This window comes from Macaca nemestrina, chromosome 13, assembly GCF_043159975.1.
Source record: "Macaca nemestrina isolate mMacNem1 chromosome 13, mMacNem.hap1, whole genome shotgun sequence".
NCBI lineage: Eukaryota > Metazoa > Chordata > Mammalia > Primates > Cercopithecidae > Macaca > Macaca nemestrina.
Genome location: NC_092137.1, coordinates 45,681,048 through 45,695,246, shown reverse-complemented (window position 1 = coordinate 45,695,246; position 14,199 = coordinate 45,681,048). Strand labels below are relative to the sequence as shown.

At 38.4% G+C, this 14,199-nt stretch overlaps 1 protein-coding gene across 1 annotated transcript in view; it reads left to right on the top strand.

The window, feature by feature from the left end:
• The window catches only part of LOC105464957 (S1 RNA binding domain 1), a 222,901-nt gene that overhangs the window by 52,159 nt on the left and 156,543 nt on the right, over positions 1–14,199 (top strand). Inside the window, exons 11-14 of the mRNA XM_011713126.3 lie at positions 6,207–6,314; positions 8,715–8,872; positions 11,148–11,238; positions 12,230–12,337. Of these exons, the coding sequence (XP_011711428.2) occupies positions 6,207–6,314; positions 8,715–8,872; positions 11,148–11,238; positions 12,230–12,337 (465 nt within the window). The remainder of the gene's footprint in view (positions 1–6,206; positions 6,315–8,714; positions 8,873–11,147; positions 11,239–12,229; positions 12,338–14,199) is intronic.

Genomic DNA, 14,199 nt, shown 5'->3' with positions numbered 1-14,199 from the left:
CTGTATGTACTCATATATTCAGGTTATGTGCTAGATTTTGGAGATTCACCTGTAAATTAGACAGATATACTGCTTGTCCATGATGACAACGTAGTTTCATGAGAACAACACCGAGAAAATCATTAATAGTATGTTGAGGTTATGAAGGAAAAGTGCAGTAAGAAGAAGAAGAAAAGTGCTTGTAACAGAACCCTGAGTAGTGTGGACTTGACATCTAGCCTAGGTCGGAGATAGAAGGAGAAGGAAGAGAAGTGACATGGAATGAAGATTGAGATGTTGACACGGGTTAGATCCTAATACATAGCTTTCAGGTATGCTAAATACTTTTTTCTTTTAAGGATGGTGGGAAGCCAATACAGATTTTAAATACAGGAGTGTGTGATGATCAAATTGCATTTTAAGATCAATCAGGCCGCCATAGTGTAGATAATTATTTGGAAGGAATGAAGAGTAGATATGGGACAAGAGATTATCGTAGCTTAGACTAGGGTGGTAACAATAGGGAATAAGTAGACAGATCTGGGCAATATTTAGGAGGTAGACAGGGGCAGGACAAAGTATCTGATTAAATGGTGGGTGGATTGGTTAGGGAGAGGTGAAGTGAAGCATAAAATTTGTGTAGCGGCTGGGCGTGGTGGCTCACGCCTATAATCCCAGCACTTTGGGAGGCCAAGGTGGAAGGATCACCTGAGATCAGGAGTTCGAGACTTCGAGACCAGTCTGACCAACATGGTGAAACCCTGTATCTACACAAAATACAAAAATTAAGCAGGCATGGTGGTGCATGCGTGTAACCCCAGCTACTTGGAGGCTGAGGCAGGAGAATTGCTTGAACCCGGGAGGTGGATGTTGCAGTGAGCCGAGATTGTGCTGTTGCACTCCAACCTGGGTGACAAGAGTGGAACTCTGTCTCAAAAAAAAAAAATAAATAAATAAAAAAAATTGTGTGGCTTGAACAATAAGGTAGATGATATAGTTACTCTCAAACTATAAATATATTAAGAACTATGTAATAGGGCAAATAATGATTTAAATGGCAATCTTGTTATTACATAAGTTAATTAGCATAACAAGGAAGAATTTAATGCTAATGTATTAGTATTGAAACTAATATTTAGGTCCAAATTCAGCAGCTGAACAATTCCTCATTTGGAATTGTATGTTACTAGTACAAGGTAAATATGAAGAGGATTTCTAAGCTTTTTAGATGCTGAAATAGTTGCTGTGTTTGTGAGAACCTCAGAAATTTAAGTTTCTGCATTTGCTCTTTAAATAAAAACATATTTAAGGAAAACTTTTTTTAAAAATTAAGAAAACTTCTTTATAGAGACATTATCTCACTATGTTACTCAGGCTGGTCTCAAACTCCTGGGCTTAAACAATCCTTCTGCCTCAGCCTTCACATTAGCTGGGACAACAGGCACACACAACCACACCTGGCTTCAGAACTTGTCTTTTTGAGTTTTCATATTTTTGTGTCTTTGACTTGATAAGTTAATTTTTGTTCTCTAAAATTGTGCTGCTGTTTTTCGTGTAGATTTAAGGGAAACTGTCTGTCTTTCAAATGTGGAAAAAAGCACAGTGGAGAGAGCCTATCTTTATCTGACAACTGGAGTGGGGAGAGCATATTTCTTTGCCAAAGTAGAGAATATTTCTTTGGAGGAGTTTGTGATCCCTCACCTCAATTTTGTGCTTCATTGTATGCAACATACATAGCATGTGTTTTGCAGTGTACGATTTGGTTTAAGTGAATCCTCCTTAGTTTTATTCAGATGTATTTAACTATTGAATTAGAGGAAGAATCAAGTTTTGGGATGACATCCTGTAAGGCAAACCCATCATATTTTCTTAAGTTTAAAGATTTAAGTAACAGGGTTTGTGAATTTACTATGCTATTTCAGGTCCCTTATTATGCTAAGTGCCTTCAATAAATCCCAGGAAGCCTGTGAAGGGCAGGAATTGTTTTGGTGTAAGGAGCAAAAAGGAGTTTCTATAATGTAGGAAATGAAAAAGCTGTTCTCTTTCAGGGCTGGGTCTGGTGGTCTAAGTTCAACTGAATGGGTATAATCAAGGCATCCTCAAGTATTAAATAGACCCACAGCTCTCTGTTCAGGAAGGGGAGGAGAGCAGTCCAAGCCAACGGAGGATCTTTTTTTTTTTTTTTTTTTTTTTTTTTTGAGACGGAGTCTCGCTCTGTCACCCAGGCTGGAGTGCAGTGGCCGGATCTCAGCTCACTGCAAGCTCCACCTCCCGGGTTCACGCCATTCTCCTGCCTCAGCCTCCCGAGTAGCTGGGACTACAGGCGCCTGCCACCTCGCCCGGCTAAGTTTTTGTATTTTTAGTAGAGACGGGGTTTCACTGTGTTACCCAGGATGGTCTCGATCTCCTGACCTCGTGATCCGCCCGTCTCGGCCTCCCAAAGTGCTGGGATTACAGGCTTGAGCCACCGCGCCTGGCCTCCAACGGAGGATCTTGAGACTTGAAGAAGACTACTGGGGGTTTGAGAGGGTATGGGTAGGTGATATTTAAGATTTCAGGCTTTTTCCTGCAAGCAGTGGCTTAAAGGGAATGACCCTAGGAGACAAATCAGATACATACGTTAAAAAAAATCGCTCCATTAGGTCTTCCTGCCTCTAAGGACTGTCTAGCATATTGTTCCATGATTCAGGACTATGTTCTCTCTCCCACCTGGTCAACCTCTATAGTTTGTGTATAAGACCCCTTATGATCTAGTCACTGCCATATTTTCTACCCTCATCTTCCCTCCTGTTGATCTTGCCACTTTATTTCCTAGAAGCACTAATCTTATAGTTACTTCAATTTACCATGCTTTTTCATGCCTCTGAGCTTTTACATATGCTATGATTTCTTCCCAGAATGCTCTTATTCTTTTTTCTTGCTTGGTAAACTACAATTCATTAAAAAACCCATCTCAGATGTTTCTTTTGGGAAGTCTTTCTTGACATTGGATTCCCCAAATTAATAATAATAGCAGTAGCAGCAAAACTTACATGGAATGTATCAGGCACCATTATAAGTCCCTTGCATATATTAACTCACAACAATTCAATGAAGTAGACTACTATTACTCCCATTTTACTGTTGAAGAAATAGTAGCACAGATATACTTAAGTAAATCCACCATGAAAGTAGAGCAAGGCCAGACATGGGGGCTCACGCCTATAATCCCAGCACTTTGGGAGGCCAAAAGCAGGTAGATCACTTGAGGTCAGCAGTTCGAGACTGGCCTGGACAAAAAGGTGAAACCTTGTCTCTACTAAAAATATAAAAATTAGCTGGGCGGGGTGGTGCGTGTCTGTAGTCCCAGCTACTCTGGAGGCTGAGGCAGGAGAATGGCTTGAACCTGGGAGGTGGAGGTTGCAATGAGCCGAGATTGTGCCACTGCACTCCAGCCTGGGTGACAGAGTGAGGTGAGACTCTGTCTCAACTGTCTCAAAAAAAAAAAAAAAAAAGTAATAGAGCAGAACAGATCATACTTTTAACTAGTGTATTATACTGCTGTTTGCTGTCACTTCTGCTTTTGAGCTCTTCATATCTTTAACATTTATTTCTATTTTTACATTTATTGTGCCATACATTTTTAAAATATTTGTTTCATTGAAAAAAGGTGTATTTGTTGAATTCATGCCTTTTTTCAATGGAGTAGAGAAATCCTACTCCTCTGTATCCCTAATTCCTTCAGGCAAATGTTACAGTAGGGAGCAGCAGGGATTTAGGTGGAAGGAAGGATGTATCCTGCCTAAAAGCACTTTCACTAAAATTTAAAAATTATATGGCACTTTCTATGGAAGAGATTCAATTAGTTGCTATTATGTAATCTTTGGAATAAAACATTGTAAGTGCTTAAATGTTTGTTCAGTGAAATTTAGTTCATTTCCTAGCCTAAGATAAGTAAAGGGGATGAGAGTACCCTTAAGGTAATTTTAATTAATATTTTGTTAATGGTTTTCATTCAAGAGGGCAAGGGCAGAGATGCTATAGATGGATGAAACAGAGTAGATAGTATCATAGGACCAAGAGGTTTATATGCCCACTGTGCAGTAACAGACTAATACACCAAGACAGCAGGATTTGTAGCAGAGAAAAGAGATTAATGGGCCTGGTGAGGTAGCTCACGCCTGTAATCCCAGCACTTTGAGAGGCTGAGGTCAGTGGATCACGAGGTCAGGAGATTGAGACCATCCTGGCTAACACGGTGAAACCCCATCTCTATTAAAAATACAAAAACAAAAAATTAGCCAGGCATGGTGGCGGGCACCTATAGTCCCAGCTACTCAGGAGTCTGAGGCAGGAGAATGGCATGAACCTGGGAGGTGGAGGTTGCAGTGAGCCAGGATCACACCACTGCATTCCAGCCTGGGTGACAGAGTGGGACTCCATCTCAAAAAAAAAAAAAAAAAAAAAAAAAAAAGAAAGGGTTTAATGATTGCAGGGCATTGAGTGAGGAGATGGGAGGAAGACTTGAAATCCATTTCCTCAAAAAGTTCTGGGCTGGGGTTTTTTTTGTTTGTTTTGTTTTTGTTTTTAAGAAAGGGTCTCTGTTGCTCAACTGGAGTGTGGTGGTGCAGTCATGGCTTGCTACAGCCTCAACCTCCTGGGCTCAAGCAATCCTCCTGCTTCAGCCTTCCAAGTAGCTGGGACTACAGGCATACACCACCACATCCAGCTAAATTTTTATTTTTTGTAGAGACAGGGTCTGGCTATGTTGCCAGACTGGTCTTGAACTCCGAGTGATCCTCCCACCTTGGCCTCTGGGAGGCCATATTCTGGGATTACAGATGTGAGTTACTGTGCCCAGCCTGGGCTAGGATTTTTAAGGGGATCATGGAGGGCAAGGAACCTGAAAATTGTGGTCGTTGATTGGTTGGGGTGAGGGGGATAAAATCATCAGGATATGGAAACTGTACTCTTTGGTGAGTCAGCTTCTTGGTCGTGGGTCTTTCATACTACCTTTTGTCAGTGGTTTCTTTGGTACACAGGACCTGAAAGAGTATTCAAATGGAAAACTTAACATTTCATAATGTTCAGGTTGTTACCTATAAAGCAGTTAAGGGAAGCTAAAATCTAGTAACAGGGTCTGTGTAATTCTAGGACAGTAGGCACCAAACAACTATGAGGAAGCAGGTCAGAGAGTGAGCTGACCTCATGGTTAATGTTGAATGTGCTACCAGCTTGGTTTCTTTTCATTGCTAGCCCTCCCTTCTTTCCTGATTAATTTTATAAGGTTTATAGGGACAATTTCAGTGAGGCTACATTTGTCCTTTTAGCTTGTGCTTTTTCTCTTCTATTCTTTCTCCAGTGTTCATTAAAAATTGATTCTGTGGCATTTATACTCCTCATTACATATGCAGATGCTGCCTGGTAGAGCACTGCGGCCTGAGCAATAGAGTAAGTTCTACTCAAAAATGGCAAGAGGCAAGGGTTAAAATAGAATTTCTGCTTTGCTCAGTCTACTTTAACTCTCAGAAAAAGACAAAGAAAGGGGAAAAAAAAGGATACAGTAGCTGTCTTAACTTGGACTACCATAACAAAATACCGTAGACTATGTGGCTTCAACAAGAGAAATTTGTTTTCTCATACTTCTGGAGGCTGAGAAGTCCAAGATCAAAATGCCAGCTGGTTCATTTTCTGGTGAGGGCTTCCCTCCTGGTTTGTAGAAAGCTGTGTTCTTCCTGCGTCCTCACATGGTTGAGAAAGAGAGAGAGAGAGCAAACTCTCTGTTATCTCTTCTTATCAGATGGGCACTAATTCCATCATGAGATCCCCAACCTTATGATTTCGTCTAAACCTGATTATCCCCCAAAGGTCCCATCTTCAAGGTATGGATCTGGGGAGGGACAGATCCATTCAGTCTGTAGCAGAGTTGTAGTAATTTTTTGGTGCCTTTCTTGTATCTTAAGATTTTGGCCATTATTAATAATGCTTTGGAGACCCTTTACTGAAGAGGAAATTTTTTCCTTGTTTTATATCTGACCATAGATAGTTACTAGGGTTTTTAAAATAAAAACTCCAGATGTCATAGTAATAATTTCCAGATACCACAGCCTTTCCTTGCAGATTATGTTACTTTGACTTCAATAAGGGTTTTACCCCCTTCTGTATTCCACCTCCCTTCTTTTTGGGAGCCCTTTTATGGCCTTATTTGTTGTTGCATCAATTTTAGTGTGGGCTTTTCTGTTTTGCAGGTGGAGACCACGTGGCTTTGCAAGGCCAGAGTTAATGAAGATCTTACGTGATTCACTGAATGATTCCTTTAAACGCCTTATTTATCCTCTTCTCTGTAGAGAATTCAGGTATATATCTTGTCTTGTTTAATTTTGTGTACTGCTTATTATTATATGGTACTAGTCCCATTACAGTGTGTAGCAAATATATGTTGATTGATTAACCAATTGAAAAAATTTAGTCTGCATCACAAAGTGTTAAAGTTAAGGCTTGATTTCAATCTGTAGATGCTTTCACATGCATAGATCATAAAAATAGTTCTTAATTATGATATATTTTTCAATTCTTGACCACTTAATGTGCACCCCTTGAAATCCTGCGATACTGGTCTTGCAATTTGACAACCAAGCTAAACAAGTGGTTTTATTGATTAGAAATTTGGCTTGGCAGAAGTGAACTGAGAAGTTAATGGAGAAGTTAGTTGGAGGTGTTTTTAGAGGTAAGAGAGCCAAAGAAAGCATGAAGAAATCAGTAGGGTACATGATGAGTCAATTACTTTGTTTTTAACTCCAAATGGGAGTTATTTGGATGAAAAATTATCATCAATGATAAATATTAGGAGATTATTAAAATGGCAATGTGAATGGACTAATAGAAGGACTAAGTAATAAAGATGAAAACTGCAAAAGAGGTGGGGTTTAGAATTGTTTAGAGTACAGAAGATGGAAAGAAAAGAAATGTAGGGAGGCAAAACTCCTCTTTCTTACTTCTCTGTAACCCTTGTTTTTGTACCCAATCTTTAGAAACTAGACATTCCCTAATACATTCCTTCCAAAGTATTATAGATTGTCTTCATTCTCATTTATTTGTAAGTTTCAGCAAGGGCGACTTGAGAACTGTAGTTTTGTAGCCATCTCTTCAACCTCTCTAGAATTTTTAGCAGCCTATGTAGGGCTTGTTTCTCTTTTGCTGGACTTGACCATTGAGTTAAGATTGGTTCAGAGCAGGGAGTGAGCAGGTACTATTAAAAAAGACACATAGTCCTGTTGTCCAATTTATTTTTACCAAAGTCATTTAATCTCTTGTTACATCCATTTTAGCCTAGATGTAGCCTGAAAATATTGTTCCTTTTAGAATTGTATTTCATTTCAAGCTGTCTAACATCTCTTGCTTTTGAGAGCTAGGGCATACACTTTAAAAATTAGGAATTTGGTTCTTCCTGAAGGAAAATTTGTTATTTAAAATATCAATTTCTTTTTGTATGTTTTTCTTTTTATTGTTTTCTCATGTTGCTTATGTCTAGTGGCACTTTTGACATTTTTTGCATATATTTTTGATTTGAGTAGCTTCACTGCATGTGGAATAATTTCATTAAGATTTAATGTAAACAGTTTGATGTGGGATCATTTAATGTATAAACCTTTTCTGAATTCTATTAGCAGCAGATAAGCAAGAGTACTTTCTTTTTCTTTTTCTAAAATGCCCGTAAAGAAATATAACTTATTTCAGTTTATAAGTTAGTTTGCAGGTATTATCTACAGATACGCCTCCTGGTAGGAATACTTACCTGAATAACAGTTAAAGAGGAGGAAACTCCCACTTGGTTTGTTTTTTAGACTATTTTATTTTGCAGTCACTTAATTTGGTTGACTGTATACTATGCATAGCCTACTTCTGCATATCTTATTCCCGTGACTGTCATGATCATTCATCCATGTGTCATTTTTCACATCTACCTCTGTCATCAGTTCTACATTGTCAGTTATAAAGTGCTATCTGTTTTGCCATCTTTTATTGTAACTTGAATTTTTCCTCCCCTTTATCTCCATGGTGACTTTTAATCGAGGACATCATTTTTTGTCTGGATTACTGAACAAGCGTCATAGATGATCTTGGTCTTCTGTCTTGTCTTTTCTGGTGCATATTATAAATCGCCCTTTCAAAATTCTCATCTCATGATTTCATGCTTGTATACTTCTTTCAGCTGATCTTGTTTGTCTCCAGGATAGAATCCAAGCTCTTGAGAAGAACATGCATGACCCTTTGTGATCTGTTTTTTTCTTGCCTCTACTTCTGTCTCGCTGTTTCTTTTTACTTTAGCATACGAAATTACTTGCTGTTTCTATAATGAGCCATGAACCTTTACATATGCTGTTTCCATTGTCTGGGGTATTTTCTCCCTGCCCACTGTCCCTACTTTTGTTTCCATCCCATGTGACATTCAAATGTGTGTACACTCTCTTTCTCACATATACACATATTTATAAGCATGGGTTTTATATACAGTAGAGAGCAGATAGAGAGGTAATGTAGGTATGATAAACTTACAAGACTTGCTTCAGAATTGCTTGTGCTATCATATATTACTGTGATTAGTGAAAATAGAGTCAATATAATTTTTGTATATTTTTCTCTTAAGTTATATTGTTATAATAAATTATCCTTTGAGAAATAATTGTACAAAATGAATGCTCCTTTTCTGAAAGAAAATTTGGGTGAATGAAAAACCTTTTCTTCTATTTCTAAAGAGCCAAACTAACATCAGATGCAGAGAAGGAATCAGTAATGATGTTTGGACGGAACCTTCGTCAGCTCCTTTTAACAAGCCCTGTTCCAGGGCGCACCTTAATGGGAGTGGATCCTGGTTATAAACATGGTTGCAAATTAGCTATAATTTCTCCTACCAGTAAGTTGTCTTGCAGTTTTCCATATAAAAGTTGTTTAGTTGGTAATAAGTTTCATTTCATACATTTCATGAGGATTTGGAAATAATGTTAATCTTTAAGACTTAGAAAGTAGTTTTCTCACATATGGGGGTATTGGGAACCAGGTAATCAAACTTCATTTTTCTCTCATTTGTTCATCAAACCCGTTAATGTACAACTATCATTTATATGCTTCCTATGTCTCAGTAGAGATATTGAGGATTAATTAGGCTCAAACTTGAACTCTATTAATTCCCATCAGATTCTATTACTGTGATGCATTTGTATATGATGCACTTTAATTCTGTATATATTTCGAATACCAAAAGACATTTTTATTGTTTTGCCCAGTCAATATTTTTTTCCTATTTACTTACATTTTCACTGATATTCATTTCTTTTGCATTTCCATGCTTCCATTTGAGATTATTTTCTTTCTGCCTGAAGAACTCTATGCTATTACTTTTAATGAGACACATTGTCTTAGTTTTAGTTTGTCTGAAAACATCTCTGTTTTGCCTTCATTTTTGAAGAATATATTTTGCTTGGTGTAGAATTCAAGATTGGCAGTACTTTCAGTATTTTAAATATGTCATTTTTTTGTTTTTGACTACTATAATTTTTGTTGAGAAGTCAGCCAAACTGTTATTATTGTTCCTTTGAAGGTAATATGTCTTTTTCCTCTGGCTGCTAAGATTTTCTCTTTGTGTTTTTCAGTTTTCTTATGATATGCTTCAGTGTGTGTGTATGTGTGGGTTTTCTTGTCTTTTCTTTTTTGCATGAATTCCACTTAGGATTTGTGGAGCTGCTAGCATCTCTTTCTGGAACTCCAATTACATACGTATTATACCTTTCAGTTTCTTCTCTCCTTTTTGTTTATTTTCTGTTGATCATCTAAGTTAATTAATCCTGTATTCAGCTATGTCTGATTTGTTACTAAAACCATCTACTGAGTTCAAATGATTGGTTTTTCAGTTTTAGACTTTCCATTTGATACTTTAAAAAATAGTTTATAGCTCCCTATGAACTTCTTTATTTCTAATTTTTTGATCTTTTAACTTCTTGTTTTATTTTCTGTTAGCATTTGCTATTTTTATTTTTTTAGTTTAGATTTTCATTTCTGAAATTTTTTTTCTTTCATCTCTAATTAATTCCCAGTTTATCTCATCTAATTTCTGAGATTTTCTAAGTTTGACTTACGTTATTCTTTTATATATTTAATTTTTACTGAGTCAGGGTCTTGCTCTGTTACCCAGGCTGGAGCGCAGTGGCGCGATCTCAGCTCACTGCAGCCTCTGCTTCCTGTGTTCAAGCTATCCTCCCACCTGAGCCTCATGAGTAGCTGGGACCATAGGCACGCACCACCATGCCTGTTTTTTTTTTTTTTTTTTTTTGTATTTTTAGTAGAGACGAAGTTTCGTCATGTTGCCCAGGCTGGTCTTGAAATCCTGAGCTCAAGCTATGGCCTGCCTTGGCCTTCCAAAGTGCTGGGATTACAGGCATGAGCCAGATTTACGTTACTCTTATTTTCTGTAATGTTTCTTTTTAAGAAGCTTGTTCTCATACATTAGGCACATCTTTCTGTAAGGACATTATATTACTCCTTTAAAATTTTTTTTGTTTTAAAAAAAATCATTCTATGTAGAATTTGACCATCATGCATTTCTTTTGCTTAGTTTTATACATTAGTTTGCTTGAACTTTCAGTAGAGGCTGGGTCAGGCAAACTGTTCTCACTCTATATCTCTGGAACTTTCTCTTCTGTTTTTTCCAAATCATTAAAAGAAAAAATTTTGTGTGGATTGAGAGACAGTTTATACTTTCTGGAATGTGCTTCTCTGTTGCTTTCCTTTATCTGGGCTTTCTTTTTCCTTTGCTCTTACTATCTTTACTTTGCTCAGTTTGGATGTGATTACCAATTGTTTTTCCTCAGTGTGGAATTTTTTGTCTTGAAAGGTATCTTCTACTAGTTAGTTTCAAGAGTTCATAGGGATCAGTGTTTTCTAATCCTTTCAGAACTACTGGGCACCCTTTGTACTAAACCTCTCTCAGTTTCAGCTGCCGTTCTCAAATTGACTGTTGTGATTTCCAGGGAAGTAGTCTTTGACATTTTTGGGATTCTCCTGTTCTCAGTTCAGACTTCATTTTAAAAAACAAGCCAGTCTTCTTTTGTGTTAACAACTTGCTTAATAAAATCATTGATGTGTTTCACTTTGTAATTTCTTGTAAAATGGCTTATTCTTTTCATTTTTTAAAGGTCAGATACTTCACACTGATGTGGTTTACTTGCATTGTGGACAAGGCTTCCGAGAGGCAGAGAAAATAAAGAGGCTTTTGCTGAATTTCAAGTATGAAAATAAGTAATCTTTTGAATATTTCAGTGGCTCAGCCAACCAGAGATACCTTTGAAGCCCCTAATTTGGAGGGAGGGATTAAGGGAGGTGCCTTTGTGAGAGAGAAGGAACCATGTAAAACAGTGCTGGGGCAAAATTGCTGGAGAACTCTGCATGTGGAGACTTGAGAAATGCTGCACCCTTCCTTTGCTACCTTCACAAATAAAGGAGGTAATATGGGCAGATGTGAGCAGTTCATTCTTCTGTTCCAGTTTTCTGCCTCCCTTCCTCCCTCCCTTCTTTCCATCCGAGGAATAGATGTGGTTGTAGTTAGAAGTTTCAGGGCCGGGCGCGGTGGCTCAAGCCTGTAATCCCAGCACTTTGGGAGGCCGAGGCGGGTGGATCACGAGGTCAGGAGATCGAGACCATCCTGGCTAACATGGTGAAACCTCGTCTCTACTAAAAAAATACAAAAAACTAGCCGGGTGTGGTGGCGGGCGCCTGTAGTCCCAGCTACTCGGAGGCTGAGGCGGGAGAATGGCGAACCCGGGAGGTGGAGCTTGCAGTGAGCCGAGATCGGGCCACTGCACTCTAGCCTGGGCCACACAGCGAGACTCCGTCTCCAAAAAAAAAAAAAAAAAAAAAAGTTTCAGAAATTGACAATGTATTATATAATTTAATCATAGTATTTTACTGTGGCTTAGATTGCTGCAGAGTTGACTTACCCATGTCTAATTTTGGTTCCTTCTTGATGCGAAGAAAGCTGACTTTTTTGAGATAGTGTGGCAGTAAAATACTTCTTTGCTGCCTCCTATACCAAATGCAGGGCAGTGTCTTTTATTCTATATAAGTCTGTGTTTTTCTTGTGCAACAGTGGACAGGTTGCTTGTATATATGAGAGAATAAGAACATCATATAATAGTATTTGTGCATTCTGTACATTTTCTCTGGTTGTTTTCAAAGCATGCCTGGAAATTCAGTTTGTCATTCTGTTTCTGACTTGAAGCTGCAGCACAGTGGTGATTGGAAATGGAACTGCCTGCCGAGAAACAGAAGCTTACTTTGCTGACCTGATAATGAAGAATTATTTTGCACCACTGGATGTTGTTTACTGGTAAGGCTGTTACGTATGTCTCTTTTCTTGGAGAAGCATGGGAACTTTAAAGTTCCTTTTGTGATGAATCCTCCCTTCTCTTTTTAAGATGTACTTCTTCTTTGCCCTCCAGATCACCTCTTGGTGTTCACGAGAAGTTTGCAGGATAATGTAAAGTGTCTGAGTCTTGGAGACATTTGAGATAGGAATGATTAGAGCAGGACAGAGTCCAGAAACTTTTTACAGAAGCAGCACATTAGGGCTCAGTTTCATCGGATTTTCTAGGCTATACATTGTGTGAGGGTTCTAGTTAACTATTGAATAATAAGTAGAATGATGTACCAGGCAGGCTAGCAGCTAGTAGACTGTGAATAACTTAGCCTTCTTCTCCCAAAGCTTTGAAGCCTATGAATCATTACCCTTCAGAACTGAGAGCCAAGGTAAGTATTATGAATTAAAAAGTATTTCCAGTATTCTTTCCTCATTTATCCCTTGGTCACAAACTTTTATTTCATATAGCCATACAGATAACTTGTGAATAGCTTTGGATTAGAGACCCAATTTCTCTAGTCTTGTCCCTGCATCTGTAGTAGTTCTGCTTTCTTTCACCATTGTTTCCCTTCTTGCTCTTTGGATCTCAATAGTCATGTCTACCTTTTCCAAACTATAGTAGAATATTAAGTCCTAAAGGATTTAATTCTAGGAGAGAGGGTAGTTATAATGGCTGATATTTAACAGAAAGTGCTCAAGAGCTATCTCCCACTGCTAGTGAGAAAACTAATAACTAAAAGAATAGTCGACTGATGAGTAGGTGGCTGATAGGATCAACAAACCAACAGAAAGTAAAACCTAACACAGGAAGAATTCTAGGATTTGTGTAAGTAGGCCAAAAGGGAAGGGCCAGGCAGTTAGTATAGTCGAGAGTGCCAAGAGTGTAGTAAGAGTCAGAAAAACAAACTCATGGTAACAAGGGGAGTAAGAGAAGGTCAGGAACAAACTATAGGTGCCATGGGATCATGATTCAAGAAGGAAACAGATTGAAACATCCACTGCAGGATTTTTCCCTCTTTCTCTTGTTGTAATTTATTTTTATTTTTTATTATTTATTTATTTATTTATTTTTAATTTTTTTTTTTGAGACGGAGTCTCGCTCTGTCCCCCAGGCTGGAGTGCAGTGGCCGGATCTCAGCTTACTGCAAGCTCCGCCTCCCAAGTTTACGCCGTTCTCCTGTCTCAGCCTCCCGAGTAGCTGGGACTACAGGCGCCCGCCACCACGCCCGGCTAGTTTTTTGTATTTTTTAGTAGAGACGGGGTTTCACTGGGTTAGCCAGGATGGTCTCGATCTCCTGACCTTGTGATCCGCCCGTCTCGGCCTCCCAAAGTGCTGGGATTACAGGCTTGAGCCACCGCGCCCAGCCTCTCTTGTTGTAATTTAAGTTGGCCTGGGAAATACTGTGGTTCTTCCCTATTCTGGGAACTGCAAATGTACACCCAGTCCTTTTGAGAAACTAATACAAGCACTGATGTAGCTGGTTCAGTTTATTTCAGGTACCTTCTCTGATTTTTTTTTAACCCGTTCACGTTAATTTCATGTAAATATCTTGCATACATTTGTAGTGGTTGTAAGTACAACTTTCAAATCATAAAAAATATTAAGTCGTGAAGATGTCTTCAGTTTTTTCTGCATTTGCTTATAGAATATCCCTTGATTGAACTTTAGGCAGTATGTAGTATTAGAAAGGAAAGGATGAACTGTGGGGTCAGACAAATCTGGGTTCATCTTTTGTTTTAATCATTTACTAGTTAGGCAGGTTTTGAAGAGTTACTTAGCCTTTCTTAGCTTCACTTTCCTTCATTTTTAAAATGGGGAAAAGAATATCTAC